At 32.7% G+C, this 23348-nt stretch overlaps 2 protein-coding genes across 4 annotated transcripts; both read left to right on the plus strand.

Moving 5' to 3' along the window:
- The first annotated feature begins 2236 nt into the window (after positions 1–2236).
- Positions 2237–6488, plus strand: LOC143618024 (mRNA-decapping enzyme-like protein). 2 transcript variants are annotated; one of them, XM_077090371.1, is made up of 8 exons: positions 2237–2463; positions 4109–4149; positions 4242–4291; positions 4508–4652; positions 4733–4783; positions 4847–4970; positions 5043–5462; positions 6297–6488. In XM_077090371.1, the coding sequence occupies exons 1-8, from the start codon at positions 2302–2304 to the stop codon at positions 6351–6353; spliced, it is 1050 nt and encodes a 349-aa protein (XP_076946486.1). In that variant the 5' UTR covers positions 2237–2301; the 3' UTR covers positions 6354–6488. The 2 variants fall into 2 exon arrangements, with proteins under 2 accessions (XP_076946486.1, XP_076946487.1); XM_077090372.1 differs by having other exon boundaries at positions 4242–4285; positions 4502–4652.
- A 2424-nt stretch (positions 6489–8912) lies between these two features.
- On the plus strand, positions 8913–17345 carry LOC143618025 (uncharacterized). 2 transcript variants are annotated; one of them, XM_077090375.1, is made up of 18 exons: positions 8913–9094; positions 10035–10458; positions 11142–11233; positions 11657–11821; positions 12020–12413; positions 12503–12621; positions 12697–12769; positions 12930–13147; positions 13231–13275; positions 13470–13566; positions 14170–14361; positions 14784–14869; positions 14971–15037; positions 15358–15474; positions 15558–15686; positions 15790–15960; positions 16045–16104; positions 16767–17345. In XM_077090375.1, exons 1-18 carry the CDS (start codon positions 9039–9041, stop codon positions 16872–16874), a joined length of 2613 nt encoding a protein of 870 aa, XP_076946490.1. In that variant the 5' UTR covers positions 8913–9038; the 3' UTR covers positions 16875–17345. The 2 variants fall into 2 exon arrangements, with proteins under 2 accessions (XP_076946490.1, XP_076946489.1); XM_077090374.1 differs by having other exon boundaries at positions 9999–10458; positions 16767–17341.
- The last annotated feature ends 6003 nt before the right edge of the window (positions 17346–23348 follow it).

Here is a 23348-nt window from a genome sequence, read left to right on the forward strand (position 1 = left end):
AGGTTTTATTTCGAAGGCAAAAAGAGGGTTGGATATGATTCAGACTTATGTTTAACCGCAACCTGGTCAAGTAAGTGCATTCTTGTAACAACACCTATTATCGAATCAACCCTCTTATTGGTGGGACCGGTTTTTAAAATACTTGTACTTTTTGCATGTTACGTTGCCTGAGAAGTAAAATAGGATAGAACTAAAATGTATTGATGATAATAAACGAGCCTTGTTTATTTTTTAGTTGTGTGTATTTGTAGTGTTAACAAAATGTAGGGTATGAGAAAACAAAATGTGAGATTTTGTATAGAAAATGTTATTATTTTTTAATCCGGTTCCAACCGCCATAGTCCAAATAGAGGATGCTCATACAGACTCAATCAGACCAGTTATGTAAAAGATGATGATGGTTTTTTTTTTCCTTTTCTTTCAGTATTATTTTGAAGACATGTATGATTCGGTGAAGTTCATTATGCTAATTTAGCAACATGTATTCTTTGTTCATCTCAGAAGGTTACACTGAAGACACCATTCATAATAACGGAAACATCGAGCATGTTGAGGATTCCATAAATTTTTAGCAAGGTGAGCTAAGAACTAAAGATAAATCTGTATTTTATACTTACTTTCCATTGAAAATTTGAAACCAAGCTATTATATGCTCCGTCTTTTCGTTTGAATTGGTTGAAAGTGTACATGTGGTGGACAATGATATTTACTGATCAAGTTGTTATTCAACTACCTGAAACTGAAGATGAAGTAGTTGCCAATTCTCTGGAGAGCGTGACGGTGGAAGTGGTGGCTGTGGAGGTTTTTTTTTGTATGTTCTTGAATGTTTGTTTAACTTATTTTGTGTTCCTTCATTTACATTCATTAATATATTCGTGTATAATAGACAAAAATAATTAAATGCAACAAAAAAAGTTACTAATTCATGGGGCTACTTATAATGTTATTTTGTTGATATTTAGGTTCTCTAATGTTACCTTATGCAGTAAACACTTAAGTTTGGGATAATGACATTACTTTCTTTAAATGCTAAAAAAAGCTGCAAAATGCCATTCTATACTTGGGTATACATGAGTTGGTTTGGTTCGGTTAATCTTTTAAAACGAACTACAACTAAACATGTTGGTTACTTACAAACCAAATCTAATCAATTTTCTTTAATTTGGTTATTGCTTCTCAGTAGTTTTGGAAAAACTACCCGTCGCGAAGCACAAGCTTACCCGTAATAATATGATTTTGGTATCTGAAATCTTGAGCCTTTATCATTTGTATCAGGTAAACAGGTTCCTATTATGCAGTTAGATACAAATGTGATGACATTGTATATGAAAGACATGAATTCACAAATTGAAGTAAAAAAGCAAAAGGATGCTATATTTTGTTTGTTATGATTAATCAGTCACTATACCTTTTTCTTTAAATCTTGTTTATACTTCACTCATTATACTTTTCTTTATACATACGAGTCAATAAAAGATGTATTGTTCCCTTGCTTGGGTTCTTATAGCCTTATACGTATTTATTGATGGCTGAAATTATATCAAAACTTTCAAAACAAGTCCACATAATGATGGTCCAAACAGAACAAGATAACATCTGGTGATTACAAAAGACGCATCATGACTTTTGTGTGTGTAGATAAAGCATCTTTTAATTTTTTGGCTGCACATAATGACCAAAACATGACTAAAAAAACACTAGACATTCACTGTATGAAGACAAAAGTCCCGATGTAACGCACAAGTAATGTTGGCATCATAACGAATCGAAACGCTACCAACCGAATTAGTGGTACCTTATTACCTTGTTCTATGATATTGAATTATATAGATGGACCACACTAATGTTACTAACTCATAAACTTTAATAGAAATTGTATATATAATAAACTATTAATATATCTTTAATAGAAATTGTATATATAATAAACTATTAATATATCGTGAGACGATTGAAAAATTAACATAAACAAGTATCACCTTGTAAGTTTTCTTGTGCTGATCTTAAAGACTCCCCAGTCCTCACCTGACTTGTCTTATTAAGCTTGCTCTAACCTATAGCAAACTACGGTACCGTCACAAACCACACAAATGCCATCAAATTTCCATCGTGTCTGCGACGCAAGCTAAACTCACACCAACCAAATCTTCATTATGACCCCGCTGCAACGGCAAAGTAATTATTATTTAGCTATTTTAGTATCCAAATCCAAACCATCTTCTTTTTCCTTCAATTCACAGACCCCCAAAACACACATATCCAGCTGGGTTTAGGGTTTCAAATTCAAAACCATCATTCAAAATGTCTCAATCCTCTGGTAAATTAATGCCGAATCTGGACCAAAACAGCACCAAAATCCTCAACCTCACCGTTCTTCAACGCATGGATCCGTACATCGAAGAGATCTTAATCACCGCTGCTCACGTCACCTTCTACGAATTCAACGTCGACCTCAATCAATGGGTCAGGCACCATTTATTATTATTATTATTATTAGGTTTTTGGAATAAATTAGGGTTTTTGTTTCTAATTGTTGATTGTTATATCTGATTAACTGATCGCTTTGAAATGATTTGATTAACTAGGCCTGTAAATGAACCGAACGAACACGAACACTTAATCGAACGCATATTTTGTGTTCGTGTTCGTTTGTTTAAATTCTAAACAAACAGTTCACGAACATAAACGAAGATAAATGAACAAACTTTAAACGAACATAAATGAACATATATGAACAAATGTAAATGAATATATAAATATAAACGATTATAAATGAACACACTTCAATGAACAATTATAAAAACATTAAGTAGATGACTCTTCAAGATAATATATAATTATTTTCTATTTAAATAAACATGTTCGTTTATGTTCGTTTTTTTAAATTCTAAACGAACAGTTCACGAACATAAACAAACATAAATGCACAAACTTTAAACAAACATAAATGAACATATATGAACAAATGGGAATGAACACAAATAAATATAAACGAACATAAATGAATTCAATGAACAATTATAAAGCCATTAAGTAGATGACTCTTCAAGATAATTATTTTATATTAATATGTAAACGGACATAAATGAACAAAATTTTTTTCGTTCATGTTCGTTCGTTTATTAAATAAACAAACATAAACAAACTTCCTGCTGAACGGTTCACGAACAGTTCAATGAATGTTCGGTTCGTTTACAGGCCTATGGCTAACTATTGCAATGTTAGCTTGGTTTTAAAAAACCTAGAAGCAGACAAATGCGACGTGTCTAAAACCGAGGCACAAGGTTTTTATATAAATTTCTTTTATATATATCATAGGCTTTTACTTTTTAGCATCCGAAATTTAGCTAAAATTAAGCATTATATATAATTTAATGTACGAGTTACTTACGTGTACATCCTATTAAGCATGTTGTACAACATTTCGATTAGGGCTGTTCACTAGTCGAGCCAAGGTGGTTTCGAGCATGAGCTTGAAAAAAACGAGGCAGCTCGGCTATGCTTGAGCTCGATTTTGAAGTTAAGCAAGCCTAAGATCGAGCCGAGCCATGACCCGAGCTGAGCTTGGGTTGATTTTGGCTTGGTTACAATTTTGAGACAACTCAGCTCAGGTTGTTTAAAATCATGTTTTTTTAGCTAGTTTTATTCGAGCGAGCCACGAGCTTTTTGAACAACCCTAATTTTGATGCATAAAAACCACTCATGTACGGAAGGCGTGCGCCTTCGGCTGCTTTTTTGCCTAAAAATTGTGCCTTTTGAACTTTGGTCGCCCTGAGTAGCAAAAGAGATGATGATTGCGCCTCGTGCGTGCTTTTTTAAACCAAAGAATGTTAGATGTAGGCGTACCATGATATAGGTTGAAGTTTTCAATTAATTTGGGATTGATGATTGATGGAGGAGTTTGAGATGTTAGAATTTGTATAAATGAAAAGTAATTGCGTATCATTGAAATTTGGATGATATTGAAGCTATAGAGATAAGTTTAATTTGAAACTAAACTAAGTTCATTAAAGATACTTTACAGTTTATACCTATCTCATGAGAGTGTTACTTTCTGTAAAATGTTTTTGAGCTTCTTTTCTTATTTGTTTGTTCTTTTGTTTCTCAGAGTCGTAAGGACGTTGAAGGGTCTCTCTTTGTGGTCAAGAGGTAGCATTTATGCAAATAATGTTTTTGTGCTAAGTCATATATCTTCTATATCATCTGTAATTAACATTTTATTTTTTCCACTGTAATGACAGGAACACTCAGCCGAGATTCCAGTTTATAGTAATGAATCGACGAAGTACAGGCAAGATTCCGTCAATTTTGTTACATTGGTTTTTGGCTTTTGTTTTATTTGACGACACTGATATAAATTAACCAGAATCACAAATAACTTCACAATTCTCACTTATTTAGCTATTACGTTGTTGTAAAAATAATAGTCCATCTTGCTGTACAAATATGTATTCTGATTAGTGTTAAAATTTTATGACCTTTGACATACTTTTTTAATAAGTAGCAGAAAACCTCGTGGAGAATCTGTTAGGAGATTTTGAGTTTGAACTTCAACTTCCTTATCTGTTGTACCGAAACGCTTCTCAAGAAGTCAATGGCATTTGGTTCTACAACGCGCGCGAGTGTGAAGATGTTGCAAATCTTTTTACTAGGTACTTAAGTTTTGTTATATTTTCTATGCTAGCTTTATCACTATTTAACAAATATATTATATACGCCTTTTTTTGTGTAGGATACTTGGTGCATATTCAAAGGTTCCCTCAAAGCAGAAAGTGAACAAAAGGTAGTTTCTTCATTTAATTAAACATGTTTTTATTTTATTTGAATTTTATGTTTTGTTGTGTAGTGAGTTTGAAGAACTTGAAGCAGTGCCTACATCTGCAGTGATTGAAGGACCACTGGAGCCAGGGTTGACCACCTCTCGGTCAACAGACGTACCCGAAGACTCTTCGTTTATCAACTTCTTTAGTGTATGTATCTATCATATTATGTGTCTTTCTAAATATATGATCTATATTTCACATTTAATTTTGTTCATGCAGAATGCTATGAATTTGGGACATAATAATAATACTCCAAATCCGGTTAATTCCATACAACCTTCACATGTGGTCAACAATCCACCACTGCAGATACCCTCATCCGCCCCGCCAATGCCGCCACATGACAGTGTTGACCAGGTCAACAGCACCAACCACTTGACCGATCTTATAAAACCGCTTTCTTTCTTTACACCATCTTCTGCCTCTTCAACTTCATTAGTGAGACAGTCGTCAACACCTGTGCCGGTTTCCGCCCTTCAGCCGCCACTGAATGTGCAAAGAAGTGTTGGTATTCCCCTTCTTCAGCCATTTCCGCCACCTACACCGCCAGCATCACTCACTCCTACTGCTGGTTCTGGTCAATATTATGGACCGTTGACCAGGGAAAAAGTCAGAGATGCTCTTGTATTGCTTGCACAGGTATTAATTATTAAAGCTTTTTTATTTAGAGGCGGAAAAACATTGGGTCGGCTCGGGTTAGGTTGGTAACGGGTCAAAATGGGGTGGGAGTTGATATATATTTGCTACTAAAATAATAAGTTGTAATATTAGAAGTGTTAAACTAATGGATCACAAGTATCACTTCTGATTAGGGGTGGCAAATGTGACCCATGGGTTGAATGGGTTGTATTAAAATGTATATAATGGGTCAGAATGGGTCAAACTAAAAAAAGAAAATGATTGAAACGGGTCAAAATGGGTTGACAGTCTCGAGACTTTTTTTTTATGGAACGAGAAAAACGGAGAAAACTGTTTAGTATTTTTACCTTTTTAGTTTTTGATTTATATTTCAAGTTATAATTATTTATTTATTTATTTTGAATATTTTAATGATGGTTTTTGAAATCTCAACCCATTTTGACCCATTTCAAAAACCCCTCATTAAAAAATTCAAAAATAATAATTAAAAAAATCATAACTCGAAATACAAATCAAAAACTAAATAAGTAAAAGTACTAAAAAGTATTCTCCGTTTTCTCGTTCCATAAAAAAAAAATGTCAACTCGTTTTGACCCGTTTCAATCATTTTATTTTTTTAGTTTGACCCATTCAGACCCATGGTCACATTTGCCACCCCTACTTTTAATTCTTTATATTTAATGTTTAAGAAAAAGGATAAAAAAGTGTTGGTCGGTTAACCCAATCTAACCCGTTTGACTCGTAAGAGAAAGGATAAATTTTGCGGTCTGCAAGTGGTAAAAAATTTGGTAATGATAATTACTGTGATTTTGGAATTGTTTTTTGAATGTGCAGGATAACCAGTTTATTGACATGTTCTACCATGCTTTACTTAAAGCGCACCAGTCGTAACATAGGAGAAAAAAGCCCGGAAACATTGTGTGTAGATTTTGAAAGGTTGTTATGTTGAAACACTGATGTTTATTATGGTTGTATTGTTGGAGTTTCAAGTTAATATTTAAGAAAACAATCCTTTGTATGGTTTAATGCGCTTAGTACTACTTGTGGACATAACGCCCCTGTACACGCAGTGGCGTTATGTCCACGGGCATTAAAAAGGGCACCAAAACTGGGGCGTCACCCCCTTAACGAGCGTCAGAGAAGAGGGGTGGGGCCCATGGTACCCCAACCAATTACTAGTTTTTTTTAATTCTTTTTTAGTTAATTGATGGTTAGTTAAAGTTCATTGTTTACGTGACATGTTATTACACTTTTTAGTTAAATCACAACATATAACCTAACAAGATAGAAGTTTACCAGCCTCCAATATTTTTTTAAAAACATTATATTTAACATCACTATCAGTGAGCATCTTAAATTTGTAAGCCTCTAATGTTTTTTTCACAAACATTTTATTTAACATCTCTATCAATGGGCCTCTTAAATTTGAGACCTCTAATTTATATTCTATTTTTTGTCACGTGTTATATACTTGTTTTGTTATCAACATGGTGAAAAATAATAGATTAATCTTATACCATGCATTAAACAAATAAACAAACTAACAAAAGTATTAAAGAAAACAATAATCTATATATAATATATATATGCACGATGTGAGTGAAATTCACTAGAGAAGATACAATCTATTTATGTCAATCTTTATTGGGTGGATTCCATACTAATACTTTTTAATCCTCTGATCTCTTGCAATTTTAAGTTAAAATGTTAAAATGAGAGCGACCTACTACTGACAAACTGTTGTTGTGTCCCCGCCGTAACGCGCGGACACTCTTACTATATTTCTAAAGGAAATACACACAAAAAGGCCCACTTGTTAAAATCCTGCTCAAATAACCGACATAATTTTCAGCAAGAAAATAATCTAAAAACGCATAACGAATGCCCCAATTATTTTCCATTATCAGGTGAACAGCTAACCTGATCATTTACAAGTAAATGTCAGGACCAAACATATACAAGTACATGTCCTTCAAATGTATATAATTGACATATTTTTCAGCAAACGTATGCAAAAATCTTTTTGGTTTTTCTATATACATTTGGTTTTTCTGCACCATATTTTGATCTCCCTTTTCTTCGATCCGGAATTCCCAACAAATCCTTGACTCCTCGAACACAATGGGATTTCACACCTGGCGAATCTTTCACTCTACCTCCTCTTATTAAGACTATAGAATGTTCCAGCGAATTATGACCTTCGCCCGGAATGTGAGCAAATATATCATGTCGATTGCTCAACCGTACTTTAGCTATCTTACGTGGAGCTGAAATATTAAATATATAAAATAAGATATATGGTCCAAGCATTACCCGGTAGTATGATCTTTTAAGAAAAATATCATGATTTTAAAATCTTCTTTAAACTGTTAAATTCGTTGAGTCGAAACTTAATATTATTTAAAAGTAGATAAAGAACCGGTCGGAGAAGGACTCATTTATTTTTTATATTTCTTTAAATGCTTTTAATTTTATTGTTATAGTGGTTCCATTTACTTAAATTTAATAAAAATGATTAACATAGGATCTAACATATTGTTTATGATTAAACAATATCATAAACTTTGGCTAAGTGTACTACCCTCGTACCTCTATGTATTTGTTCTCTCTTTATGTATATCAATTCGTTTAAAATTGTATAGACGTCCATGCCACTTCAATACATACGTATGCACCTTCAATACATAAGAAATGAAATACAAAAAAATAAAGGCATGTGTAATGTGGTTGGACCCCCCACGGCCACATCATACAAAAAAAGCCCGCAACAAGTTTACATTATTTTGTGGAGTAGAGCGTTCCCATCCGTACATGGAGGTAGGACGTTGCCCACCAAAAGCGTTCACATTTATTTATTTACTTTTTAGTTTTTATCAACATCTTTTTCTGAGATTATAATAGCATTTCATTTTATTTTTGTTATTTATTTTTATTTTAACTTAAACAATATACTAATTAATAATTTAATATGGTTAGTGAAACGAGCCTAATCGAGTCTAAGCTCGACTCGTTTGACTTATGAGAGCTCGAGCTCTTTTCCTAATACTCGAGCTTGATTTGTTAATTGTTTTTTCAATTTCAAACTCAGCTCATTTATTATATATTAATTAATTTATATATATTTTAATTATATTTACATATTTTGAAAAAAAAAAACCCGTTAAACGAGTCAAAGCGCCGCTAGTCAGTATAATATTAATAGATAGAAGTTGAAAAGAGGTAAACAAATATACACAATAATTTAACAAGCTTTATTTCAGGCTCTGGCTCGAGCTAAAAAAAACTCGACTCGTTTCATTTTTAGGTTTTTATCGATTCTAAATCCAATAAAACCCGCCCGCAAAACCCGAAATGAATACTATCCATTCCTCGACCCGATAACCTTCCTTTCATTTTCTCTTTTTTACTAAAACCAACTCTTCTGTCCACATCCTCACCTTCTTATTCTTATTATTAACCACCACAAGCTCTCTTCTTACCGACGTGGCACTTCACCGTTCTCTCCGTAACTCTTTAACGCTTCATCTCGCCGGCGAAACGGTGCCGTATAATTGTTATATTATTATTACACAACCGATGACCATTTCTCAACAGCCTAGTGTTTGCTGCTCTCGCTCTAATTCACTTACGAAGTACGTTATCTCTTCATTTCATTTAATTATTATTATTATTATTATTATTATTATTATTTGTTATCTGTGATTAGCAAATGAATGATTAAGTGGAAATTTGAAGCAATTGAAGTGTTTGTAGTTAATGATTTTGATGTAGGTGTTAGATTTTAACTTAAAACAGCTGAAATTTGAGTTGTTAATATCATAATTCGCACACTAGTTGTTGGATAATTAGGTCACGGGAGTGTTTTCTAGGTCGCGTTATGTTTCGTTAGGGAAACCTCGCGAGCTATGAATGATATGTGCAAACGAGCGACTTGAGATTGGATCGATAGCTTTTTCGAGCTCAAATCGAGTCTCAAATAAAGCTCATTTAGTTATCGAGACCGAGCTCAAGCCTTGTATGGGAAGCTCGTTTAGGCTGTCGAGTTTAATGAGCTTTGTGTATTTTCAAGGTTTACCTCATTTGGACTTCTATTCTATGTATTGATTTCACACTGCACAGCCGAGCTTTGGCTTGTTTAAGGTGCTACACAAGCTCGAGCGCAGCTTAGGCTCGTTAAGGTGTTTCTTAAAATATATGAAAATAAATTAAAACATGTATAAATTAATTAATATATTATATACGAGCCAAGCTTAAAACGACTCACGCGCCGAGCTTGAGCTTTACAAAAAGAGCTTGAAACGAGCCGAGCTCAGGTTATTTAGGTATTTATATGTAAGCCATTGATACGTAATTAATAGGGCAGATAAAGTTAGTGAAGTGAGAAGAACATAACTGAATGTAAAACTTATGGCTCTTGAATCATGATTATCTTTATTGAGTATTGCTATCACCACAGCATTTTTTAAAGAGAGTTAGTGTTGTGATATATATAATAAAGAGAAACCTTAACTTTCTACTATTGCATACATGATGCAGATCTCTGAATCCGTGGATTTCATTTAAACATTCCAGAACCTGCTTTTTTCACGAGAAGGTTTATTCAAAGAAAAGGTTCAGGATAAACCTTTGTTTATTGGAAGATGGGACTCTTGGTCTTAATCCCACATCAGTAGATTCTAAATTATCCTGTTTGACTTATTACAAGTCAAGAAGAACAAGACACGTTGTGCCATTTGCTTCTGCGGATGATGGTGTAACGGTTAATGGTAGCTCTCAAGTAGGTACTAGTGGAGATGAGGAGGAATTGAGGGTCAAGCTTGGCGATTCATTGCAAAATGAAGAATATAATAGTGCACTTATACAATCATTGCATGATGCTGCAAGGGTATATGAGTTGGCCATTAAAGAGCAGAGCTCTGCGTCTAAATTATCATGGTTCTCAACCGCTTGGCTTGGTATAGACCAAAATGCTTGGGTGAAAGCGTTATCTTATCAGGTTGGTTTCGAATATCCTTGTTATCTTGTGATATTTGTAACTCATGTTCTTGCCAGAGACAACAAATTATATGCATGAATGAATGTATAATTTGTATGTGTTTTTAGATCTATATATGATACTTATATCAGCAATATGTTTTTATTGCACATCTTATTCTGTATTCCGTGACATGTTAAACGAAATTGCTGTTAACGAAGTTCTGATTTATTGATTTTAGGCGTAGGTTTCATGTTGAACAAATAGAACATTAACAATGAATTATGTTAGCACATTTTTATTGCCTGACAAACAAATGACCATTACTAGGCAGGAGTTCAAGCATTGGATATTTCCCTAGTCGGATATTAATAATTGTCGTGTATTGTTCTTTGTATGAAAAAAGACCATTTATGATATTCCTCATAGGTTCTATGCATTGAAAAAAGATGTGGTTAGCAAGTTTGAAAGAAATATTCTATGCATGTTAAAAGACCATGATCACAATTACAATCCATATGCATGAAAAAAATGAAAATATGCTTTGAACTTTTAAAATGGAGAAAAGTTGTACTGGAACTTGAAAGCAGTTATATATCTTCGAATTCACAACTTTAATCATTTGACTGTCCTGCTCATTTATGATATTCTTCATAAGTGCTATTAACTTATGACATAAAGCTGATAACTTCTAATAACTTCAGGCTTCAGTGTATTCATTACTATTAGCGGCATGTGAGATATCATCTCGTGGAGACAGAAGAGACCGAGACATCAATGTTTTTGTTCAAAGGAGGTATGCATTTTGAGTAAATTTTTGTTACTTCATTGATTAGATATCTCCTGTCTGTATGAGTTGATAAAAGAATAAAAGATACCTCCATCTTTATTTTGTTGCACTCTAAGCTCCAACTAAATTCCCCTAGAAATAGCAACCAGCATGAGTTGCATTGGTAAGCAAGCTATCAGTGATATTTTGCTACTCGCGATATAAAACGAGCTACTGATTACTGAAATACAATTCAAGAGAATTAAATTAATTTCTTTTTTCCCCTCTTCTTCAGTAGGTTGTCAATCTTCCCTTCTAAATGATATTCTTTATTTCATTTGGGATAAGTAGATTCACAGAAAGTGTGCGTGTAACGCGGTTTTTGTTTGCTTCTGTTTATCATAAGTATTTCCAAATCTAACTTATTTTAACTATAACTTTTCTATGCAGTCTGTCAAGGCATTCCGCCCCCTTAGAAAATGTAATCTGGGATGCATTACTAGACAAGCGGCCAGAACTTTATGACTGGTTTTGGTCCGAGCAAGTGCCATCTGTAGTATCCACTTTTGTCAATTATTTTGAGAAAGATCAACGATTTGCTGCTGCTACTGGAGTGTAAGTAGTTACCTCATATAAACAGTGAATTTTTCGGTTTTATCATAGGGGTGGTAAGATGTGTGGATTGGGTGACATTACCTTTTTTTTTATATTCTGATTGGACCTGTTTCAGATAAAAGATTGACCCATTAAAAAGCAAACGCATCTAAATTTCCCACTCTATTTAACATCACGCTAACTTATTTCTTTTTCCAGACTCAGAAAAGGCACATCCTTGAGTTCAGGGGATGCAAGTGATAAATCATTGCTCCTGTTTGCCTTGAGTTGCATTGCTGCAATTACAAAACTGGGCCCTACAAAAGTTGCTTGCACACAGTTTTACTCTGTTCTTCCTGAGTTAACTGGTAGATTGATGAGCATGCTGGTTGAATTTGTTCCTATACGCACAGCTTATAGTTCCATTAAAGAAATTGGTCTGCGCAGAGAATTTTTGGTCCACTTTGGACCTCGAGCTGCAGCATGTAGAGTGAAAGACGATCAAGGAACCGAAGAAGTTATGTTTTGGGTTGGTCTTGTACAACAACAGTTACAACAAGCTATCGATAGAGAGAGAATATGGTCAAGATTGACAACTTGTGAAAGTATTGAGGTGGTTATTCGTTTGTTTTAAGCAATTTTCCAGCATGCATGTCAACATTAGTCATGTTACATCGTTTGACTTGATTATTATGGGTGCAGGTTTTAGATAAAGATTTGACTATTTTTGGATTCTTCATTGCTTTGGGAAGGAGGACTCAGGCATATCTTTCCGCAAATAACTTTGAGTCGGTACCTACACCGATTGAAGGATTGATCAGGTAAAAGTTTCGGTTAACAAATTTGAATTTGCAAAATCTGAATCTACATCTTATTATTTTCTGGCTTCAAAGCAGGTATCTTATTGGTGGCAGTGTGCTATACTATCCTCAGCTTTCATCAATAAGCTCTTATCAACTGTATGTGGAGGTTAGCATATTTGGATTAATATATCATGTACGAAGTTAAATTCACAAAATTCTCAAATTTGAAAACATTTATAGGTTGTATGTGAAGAGTTGGACTGGCTTCCATTATATCATGTACAAAGTTAAATTCTCAAAATTCTCAAATTTGAAAACATTTATAGGTTGTATGTGAAGAGTTGGACTGGCTTCCATTCTACCCAGGAGACATTGATACTCAAAAACGCTCGCATGGCCATAAAAGTAAAAAAGGTCCTCCAAATGAGGAAGCTGTCCCTGTTGTTTTAGATGTTTGTTCACATTGGATTCAGAGTTTTATTAAATATAGTAAATGGCTTGAGAACCCTTCAAATATTAAGGCTGCAAGATTCCTTTCTAGAGGGTATGCCATCTATGTGGTTGAAGATTTAAATTACAATTGTGCTCTAAATGAGTTAATTTAAGTTGTATTTTTTCTTATTTCAGGCATAAGATCTTACAGGAGTCTATGGAAGAATTAGGCATACCCAAGTAAGTAGATCGTATAAAAAAATCATATAATATCATTTTAACTTGTGCTTATCTAGCTTTAAGTACATGAGTAAAGTATCTAAAAATACATAATAATAAAAACTCTATTATAAAGGACATTTTATGTTGTGTTTCCTCTAAAGACCCATTATTTACAACTTACAAGATATGAAACTATGAAAATGTTAACGCAGGAAACTAATGACAGAAAGCGGTACGGCAGTTGATTTTGAGCTTACTCGTTCAGGAGGTTATGTTCCATTGAAAAAAGAGCTAGATTCTTTTGACAAGGTATCTTCATCTTCACTAAATCAAGTTACAAGTTTTATTTCCAATGTTCTTTGGGATTAATTGTTGTATTTTCTTGCTCATTTGAAATGTAGAGCCTTGGGAATGTAAGGTCATGTCAGTATATGAGCCCTAGTAATACATATATACACAATATAACCAATATAAATTAGATGAAACTGATTTAGGATCCAAACAAGTTATCCAAACAACTCACTCAGTTTATGAGGAAGAAGGATATAAATAATATGTACAAATACATACATGCGCGTGTTAAAACTATTAATGGCTTCTTTGTGGAAATGGGTTGCTTCCTTTTATCTTTTAAATCAAAGATTTGCTACTGAAAAATATCACAACGATTTCTATGAGTTTTTTAGGTCACTGATATTACTTTTTTTTTATCTCCTGATCTCTTATCTTTCTTCAAATTCTATTTTGCATGCTGTCCCCCCCCCCCCAAAAAAAAAAACACTAAAATAATAATATTAATAAAAATAAAAATTGATGATTCTTTTGTTATCTTTTGTTCTAGTCTTATGGAAATGGAAAATATTGTATATTGTTGTCATGACATGTGAAATTGTGAATGATATTTTTATTTAGGCACTGGAGAGTGTTGATGAAGCTGTTATAAGGCTTGAGGAATTACTTCAACAGTTACATGTGTCCAACTCCAATTCTGGAAAAGAACAGTTAAAAGCTGCTTGTTCTGACCTTGAGAAAATAAGAAAGCTTAAAAAAGAAGCTGAATTTCTAGAAGCATCTTTTAGAGCCAAGGCTGATTCCCTTCAGCAGGTAATTACATTTATATTTATATATCTCTATGTGTATATGTGTGTTTTTGAAATAACAAATGATCTTTATAATAATGTTGCTTTGTACTTCACGTGTTTTTGCTTCGTAAATAAACCAATATTTTCATAGTTGGCTCGACTACTGAGAATCCGTATAGCTTTTGATTAACAAAATGCTTTAAACTTTGCAAGGTACACACTGGTGAAATAAATATTATAATGTATTAGAAGGTTTATAATTTATATTTTATACTAGTTAAATATGAGGAGGCCAGAGGGATACATTTTAACCATCACAATACTCAAAACTGCTGCTAAATATTGGACTAATAAACTTCACAATCCGGATATTATTGTCTCCCATTACTTTTTTGCAAATTGAACCATTTATGACTTTATTGCCTGTTGACTTGTTTGATTTAGGGAGATGATGATGGTCTTTCAGAGTCTTCTGTTACTAACAAGAGACAATCTATTGGCAAGAAAAGTGATAGTTCCAATATAGAGAGGTATTATCGTTCACCAAAATTAAGAGCGATTAGCAGTTAGCTTAAGATTACTGTTTCATACTAGATTATATTTAACTTTTCTTCTTTTCTATGCTCTATAGTAAACCTAATGGCTTATGGAGCTTTTTGATACGTCGTCCAAGCCCAACAGAAACTTCCTACGAAAGTGTATGCCTCAGAATTTCATCTATGATTGTCTATTTCTAGTATTTATGGAAAAAGAATCCTTATATATGCTTGTATAAATGTTTTCTCTAAAATAACTGTTAGAAAGGTTTGTTCTATTTGTTTTAGGTCTTGTTTAGTTTTTGCCAGAAAATGTCGTCAACATGTACTTAAGTGGATATATGTCATTATGTCCATATGCTAATCTTTTTTATTGCTTTCTCATATTCTTGTTTCCAAATTTGTTTGACATAGTAATCAAGTTTTGTATGTAACACGCAATATTTTTAAGCTGCAAATTGAAAACAATCATATATATGCAGGATGACACAGGTGTATTGGAATCAGATGAAATTCAACGCTTTGAATTATTAAGAAATGAGCTGATAGAACTTGAAAGGCGAGTTGAAAGAAGTGCGAACCGCTCCGAGAATGAGGAGGTTCTTATATTAATTAAAACTCTTCTCAGTTGTCTTCTATCTTCGATGGTCATAATTGTAAACATCCTTGTATACATGTATAGGAGGATATCAAACTAGCCGAGTATTCTAGTAATTATCCCAAAGATGCTGAAGGGGTTCAATTGGTTAAGGTGGAGGAGAAAGATGACATCATCGGAAGGTCCATAAGCAAATTCAAAGGAACCACCACAGTAAATACTTTATTTTACTCTCATAAATTTAATCTTATATTATGACTTATTATTTATGAATGCTTGTTGGCTGATAATATTGTATCTATCTATCTATAAACAGGATGTGTTACAGGGTACACAACTTCTAGCCATAGACGTCGCTGCAGCTACAGGGTTGCTTAGAAGGGTTATTATAGGCGATGAATTAACCGACAAAGAAAAACAAGCTCTTAAAAGAACTTTAACTGATTTGGCATCAGTTATTCCTATCGGCTTTCTCATGCTGCTACCCGTGAGATTCATTATCCTTTTAATAAATTTAAATTTGCTGAGGCGGCCCGGCAGTCGTGACTCATTTATAATATGTGTGATGTAGGTTACTGCGGTTGGGCATGCAGCAATGTTGGCTGCTATTCAAAGATACATTCCGTCACTGGTAATTATTGCTTCTTATCTGGCTTAAGTTTCCTTTTCCTTTTTTTTTTTTTGCATAAAAATTAGGGGTGGCAATTGTGACCCATTGAGTTGAATGGGTTGTTGTAAAATGTATATAATGGATCAGAATGGGTCCAATTAAAAAAAGAAAATGATTGAAACGGGTCAAAACCGGGTTGACATTTCTCGAGTTTTATTTATTTATTTATTTTTATTTTTTTTATGGAACGAGAAAAACGGAGGAGGCATTTTAGTGTTTTTACTTTTTAAGTTTTTGATTTATATTTCGAGTTATAGTTTTTTAATTATTATTATTTTTTAAATTTCTTACCGAGTGGTTTCAGAAATATCAACCCATTTTGACCCATTTCAAAAACCCCTCCGTAAAAAAAAATAATAATAATAATTAAAAAATATAACTCGAAATATAAATCAAAAACTAAAAAAGTGAAAAGTACTAAAAAATTTCCCCTGTTTTTCTCATTTCATAAAAAAAGAGAAAACTTGAGAAATGTCAACTCGTTTTGACCCGTTTCAATCAAATTCTTTTTTTAATTTGACCCATTTTGACCCATTATATACATTTTAATACAACCCAATGGGTCACATTTGCCACTCCTAATAAAAATATATAATTTTTATAATGTCATTTGTGTTTTGAAGATACCATCCACATATGGACCTGAAAGATTGGACCTTTTAAGGCAGCTTGAAAAGGTCAAAGAAATGGAGACCACCGAACCGAACCCCCCAGAGTCCGCTATGGATTAAACACACCGAAGAAATTTTTAAGAACACAGCCTGAAGAAATTTCTAAGAACACTACTAATCATATTCAAATACGGAAAATTTATCATCTCATTTTTCATCTTGGCCCGGATTCTGAAACCATTGGATATTTGGTCAGCACAAATTTTATTAATATGTTTTTTAATTAATTTTCTTGGCTATAGAATCAATGTCATTTTTCGGTTTGTAGTTTGGATATGTTCGGTAACATACAGGCATTGCAGTCTGTGTCTGGTGCTACAGTTAAAACTTTGTATTCTTACAGCAACTACAACAGTGTTATGTACATGTGTTTATTTATATTATACGAAATGGCAACTTGTAATGAATGGTTAATAGCTACTCGAGAAATTATTTACTTTCTGCATCGGCTTAGGTTTGAGTGTTGTACTTTATGCCGTGGAAGATGGTGATGAAACTAGGGTTGTTTTTGAGTGTTGTACTGAGGCAGTCGAGCTTTTTCGAATGAGCTTTGAGCTATTTGAACCTTGGACTAAAATATGCAGAGAAGTACCAAGCACTCGATCAGAACGTGCAATAGATAAAACTACGGTACCAATTTTAACTGTTACCAAAACAATTAAATCAGTATCAGTATTTGGTTTGGACGCTTAAGTAGTAAATTTTGGTGTTATGCTTTTCAGCTGCAAAACGTAGGGCGAGAAAGACACTTTACATCCAGGCCTAATACCTTTTTACATTTCCTTAAAACTACTATATCGTCGAATTGGGTTTAAAGTTTAAACCTATAAGGAAACGACGACATTTGATGTTATATACACATCTTAGCTGAGCCCCGACTGCTTTAGTTCGATCACTCATGGTTTACATGCTTTACGCCTTCACATGCTTTACATACCATTAAATGAAACGACGACATATTAGCTTCACGCCTTCACATGCTTTAAGAAAACCAAGCTTGAATTAAAAGTAGTCAACTGATCAACATGATTAAGATAAAGTTGGTTTAAAACACAAGCATACAAGGTAAATTTTATAAAATAGTAGTCCCTTTTCATTTAATGGTATGTAATTATAATTTTCATTTTAGCAATCAATACAAATAAGTTAGATGTAAAACATTAACGCTGTGTTTCCGAGTTCCATTTAAGGAAGAAAAAGATATGAATGGAAAGATAGAGGTGGGTGTGTTCTCAAGTTTTTTTTTTTTTTTGGGAAAGAAAGGAATGGAAAGTTAACAATTTTGTGTTCCCACGTTTTATTTAAGGGGAGAAAGAAAGAGAAGGGGGGGGGGGGGGAGATGTGAGATTTTAAAGGGTGAAAATTTTCTTTCCAATATGGAAAGAATTGGATGGAAAGGAAAAGAAAAGAAAGTTTTCCTTTCCTTTCTTTTCTTTCGTGAAGATAACTCGGGAACACAACGTAAGGCTCCCCGTAATGGGGCGAGAATTGGAGAAAACACTGTCCCTAAGCGATAAGTGGGGCGGCAAGGGGGGGGGATGAATATTTGTCGCCGGATTATGTTTTGTGTTTATTATTATTATGTGTATGATATATATATATATACACATATATATATATATATATATGTGTGGGGGGATACAACACTATTACACCCCTAAAACAAAAACTCACTCTTTGCTGACTGAGCGCCACATAATGCAAGTCGCCCCATTTTATAGTCTCTTCAATATATATAGCCTAATAGTAAGACAGTAACAGTAAATTTTACGTACTACATAGTATGGTTAAGATGTTTACTATGCACAATCAGTCAATCACACATGCTGTCTATCCAACATAATTATAACAGTTGCCAACAAGGCAACAACACCCTCATCACACACCCATTGGGCCATTCTTTCACAAGTCCTTTTCATCTCCCATGTTAATATGTTATGATGCATTCAGAAATATAAAAAAACACAAATATATTATTTTTATATTAATAAAAGAAGTTTTGTTGATGGGTATGAAAATGAAAATGAAAGAATAGTTTGATTCTAACAGAAGTGTTTGGTTGACGAACACGACTTTAAAATCAGATTCCACATTCGTTGGCCGGAAATTCTTCTATCATCGAATCATTGGAAGCAAATGGAGTTTTATTGTCATAAATCCGTCTTTGTGTGTTTTGGTCTTAGTTGCTTTTAGGTTTAAAAGAATTATAGGTATATGAAAGAAATTGGAAGGAAAGAATATTGATTGATTTTTACATAAAAAAAACTTCTCGATTGATTCAAGTGTTGTATTCATGAATTCATTTGGACCTAAAAAGCAACCAAACTAAGAAAATTAAGACATAAAAACATAAAAGGCCGATTTAATACATTAAGATTCAAAAGTATATGCTTCATTTTTATTGGAATACCCACGGTATGGAGCTGACAATAGCAAGAAGGCATGTAGCCTCGCGGCTAAAAGAAAATCAGTATATCACAATATAATCAAAACCGTAAAATAATTCCAATGATGTTTCATTATCTAGTGTTTTTATTTTCCCTCAAATAGTGTATTTTTTTTCTCCTTCATTTTTGTGGAGTAACCAAACTACAACAATTTCACACATGTAACAACTTGATAAATTGGATCTATATGATCCAAATATATATTTTTAAGGATTTTGACCAATGGGTTATGGGCATACGGATGGGGTCCTTTTGAAGGGCATTTAAAATGTTTTACAAAATAAAGTAAAATATCTGCCTGAAAATCTGGGATTTTCCTCATTTTGTGCTATCCAATCAAAAATACTTAGATTTGATTTCCAGAGATCTAATATCCTTCATGTTGTGCTATTTCAACTGTTACACATTAGAATTCAGTTATGGCCCATTCAAGATTCCTTATTTTATGTAACTAAAAAGATACGATGTGCATTTTGTTTTTTGTTTGGAGTACATATGAGTTTTTACATTTTTCTTTTTTCTTTATTTTTTTTTGTAAGTAGTTATGTATTTAGCTTTGTGTCTCTATAGTTCTATACACACTATGAGACATATATATATATATATGAGAGATAATTCTAGACAAAACACAATTTTTTTTCCAAGAACAATTAAAACACATAGAACAAAATAAATCATTTATTTTTTCGATCTTAAAACCGGCCAACACATTAATTAGTTAAATGCATGCACATAAACAATTTAAGTTAAAAAACATATGAAACATGAGTATAAAGGTCTTTTTTATGTAATAAACATACACATTTGTATTTAAGAACTACACTATACAAAAAGTATGAGCCGTTAATATAAAAAAGTTAAGAATTTATATTTGTTCATTTTATTTTTTATGATAATTTAGTATATTTTAATGATACCGACACTACATATACTAATTAATATGCATAGGACTTATATATACCTAGTCATGTATGATCTTCTAGTTGGATCAATTCAACCGTATTTATCATGCCAAACACGCATGATGCTAATTAGAAGGTCATGCCTTGAGATACTACATAATAAGCTATTTGCGATGAAAAAGGTTGCCACATGCGTAACAAATAAGTGAATAACACTGATAGATAGATTTTGTTCGTCATTAGTTTTCTTACAATTATTTGCAACAGACGCTAATGACCATATGCTCCATTGTAACATTTGCGAAGCAACCGATGTTTTATTTGTTATTGATGTCATGTGTCAAATGATGTATTGTTAACTAGTCACTATTTTTTTTTTTTTTGCAAAATAAAAAAAAGTGATGAAAATAATTTTTTCTACAAACGCACACTCAACAAAAACTTCTACAAGGTCACAAATCAAACAAAAAATTTTATACAAATTCATATCACCCATAAATATGTACAAGTTTGTGCAACATTATAAAAAATAAATAAAGAAACAAAGAAAATGCACGAAATATATTCCTTGCATGGACACCTAGATCATAACTTGGAGCTTGATCGTGACTTGAAAGTTGAAACTCATCGAACGAAAACTACAAAGAGTAAAGAAACTTAACTAAATGCTTAGTAACAAATAATCTTTTAAGAGTTTGGTTAAACACCAAATAACATAATTGTATTCTTACATCATAAAACTTTGGAGTATATGGGATGTCTTACTCTTAGCTCACAAAGTCTTCTAAAACATCAAGCCATCCATCAATGTCACTACAATTCATGTAACACCTAGATGTCAATAGCACTTTAAACAAAAGTAAGCAGTTGCGTCGTTAATAGGCCATACGACGCGTTAATGTGTTAGATTGAGCTATATTTCATAGTAAGTTATAATGAGTCATACATGTCTTAAGTACGGTCATATTATATCTTGACTAGTAATGATATTGGATTTTAATATGCTAAGTTTGTAATTAATATATGGTTTATATTGAAGTGTAACAGGTCATGTTGGATGTAATAGGCCATATATGGTCTTAATATGTTATGTTGGATGAACATGTTCATTTTATGTTGTATGACTCATATTAAGCTACAATGATTGTAATTTGTGAAATGACTAGCTCATAGACATATTAAGCTACTTACACACAGTGATACACATATTAAAATCTTAAAATATACAAAAAAATATATTTGTCTCATAAGAGGAGGCAACAAAATCCTGACTCGTGTATTAATCAATTATACCACAAACACATGGATATATAATAAAATAATTTTCAAAAGATGAGATAATATTTTTATTAAAAATATATATCAATTAAAAATGCTCTTTAATAAACATGAATATAATTGCGACCAATGTGAGGTTATGAGTTTAAATCCTTGTAAATATAAGTAAAGAACAGAAAATATAACTGACCATGTTGTGATGAGAGTTGTCAGAATTGAAGTTATAATGATGGTCACCCTGACTCGAACCATATGGTGTTGATGGCTTTGAATCGTCTGGGCAATCTAGGTTCACTCCAAACAACCTCAATCGTCTTGTGGCTACCATACCTCTATGGTAAGCATCCACATTTTCATATATCTCTCCTGCCATTCCATTTTATAAAGAAACTAGTATCAAGCCCCCCGCGTTGCGGTGGGGGCGTAGAATCATGAAAAAGTAACGTTAAATCGTTGTATTCAAGCTGTGTTTTGACAGGAGTAGACCCGTGCTTTGCATCAAGACTGTTAAACCTAACGGAAATTAAATGTAAAACGTTCAATCACGCACGTCCGTTATGGCGTGTTTATCCGCAAATATTAAACTGAAATGTGAATAATAGGAAAAGAAAAACTAAAAGATTTGTGTTTTATATATGTGAAGTAAAGGGTACAACTCCTTAAGCTAAGGGTACAACCCTTAATGCTCAAGAAAGTTGAAAATTAATATATATAATAATATGTCTTTGATCATTCAAAAGGTATTTATGAACCTTCTTCGCATATTGTATATAATATGGAGTTTTATTAGGGAACCAAAAAAAATGGGAAATTGAGGAATCATGTGTTTATATTAAAAAGATTATTAAAAACTTATTTTTACATGTAAAAAAAAGTCAATTTTGTACAATTGTTCTTGAAGCATTTTTCATATAAATACATGTAAAAGGTCTTCTAATAAACAATTTGTTTATGTAATTTCTCTAATACCTTTTGTTACTGTTTTTAGAAAATTGTCTTACCTTTTTATGTTTTAAATTTATTTTTTTATTAAAACACCTCTTACATGTGTTTGTATGCAAAAGTTTAAAACAATTTATGTAAAAATTGGTGTTTTACATGATTTTTTTTATGAATGTATTTACATGTAATGCATGTATACAACTTGATTTTCAATAAAGTTTTAGCGAAACATAGAATGTATTTAAATTTTTGGATGGTAACAACTTTTTATTAAAAACAAACTTCATTATAACCAACACCAAAAACCCTTACTACATATAACTTAATTAAGTAGAGAAAAGTTATATAGAAACAAAAAGAAGAATGAAGAATCAATAGTTTCATTTTTAAACTTTCAAATAACGAAAACCACAGGAACACGATTTAGAAAAAGAAAGGGAATGTGCAAAAACATTGGTAGAACTTCCGGTAAAATGATTATGAATTCCGTCAGAACCATTTAAAAAGTCAAAATATCTAAAAGAAATCTTTTCGTCAGAAACATGTAAGAAAGTTCCAACGTAATACTTTGTGGTATATACATAAGAAAATGTGTTGGAAATGCGTAACAAATAGTCTTCCAATAAGGATGATTCCTACCATAATGTTTAGTTAGAAATACGTCGGAAAACACTGTTTCCTATGCATTTCCAACAGAAACTCCTGAATTATGTAACATATGTTTGTTGTGTTATTACATACTCAAGATTTTATACAAGTATATAACCATAAACCTAATATTCAATTCAAAATAAAATAACAAAACTTATTTAACTAATTACCTGCATGATCAAGTTGATCATGATATGGGTGAGGAAGAGCTAAAGGCACATGTTGCAAAGGATAACTAGCAAGTGGCTGAAACAACACGACATCACCCACATCCAAATGTTTTTCCTTCACATACCGGCTCCAACACTTGGTAA

The sequence above is a fragment of the Bidens hawaiensis genome, unplaced genomic scaffold (assembly GCF_021521415.1).
Source record: "Bidens hawaiensis isolate Kalapana, Puna unplaced genomic scaffold, B.hawaiensis_p1.1 tig00062118_1, whole genome shotgun sequence".
Taxonomy (NCBI): Eukaryota; Viridiplantae; Streptophyta; class Magnoliopsida; order Asterales; family Asteraceae; genus Bidens; species Bidens hawaiensis.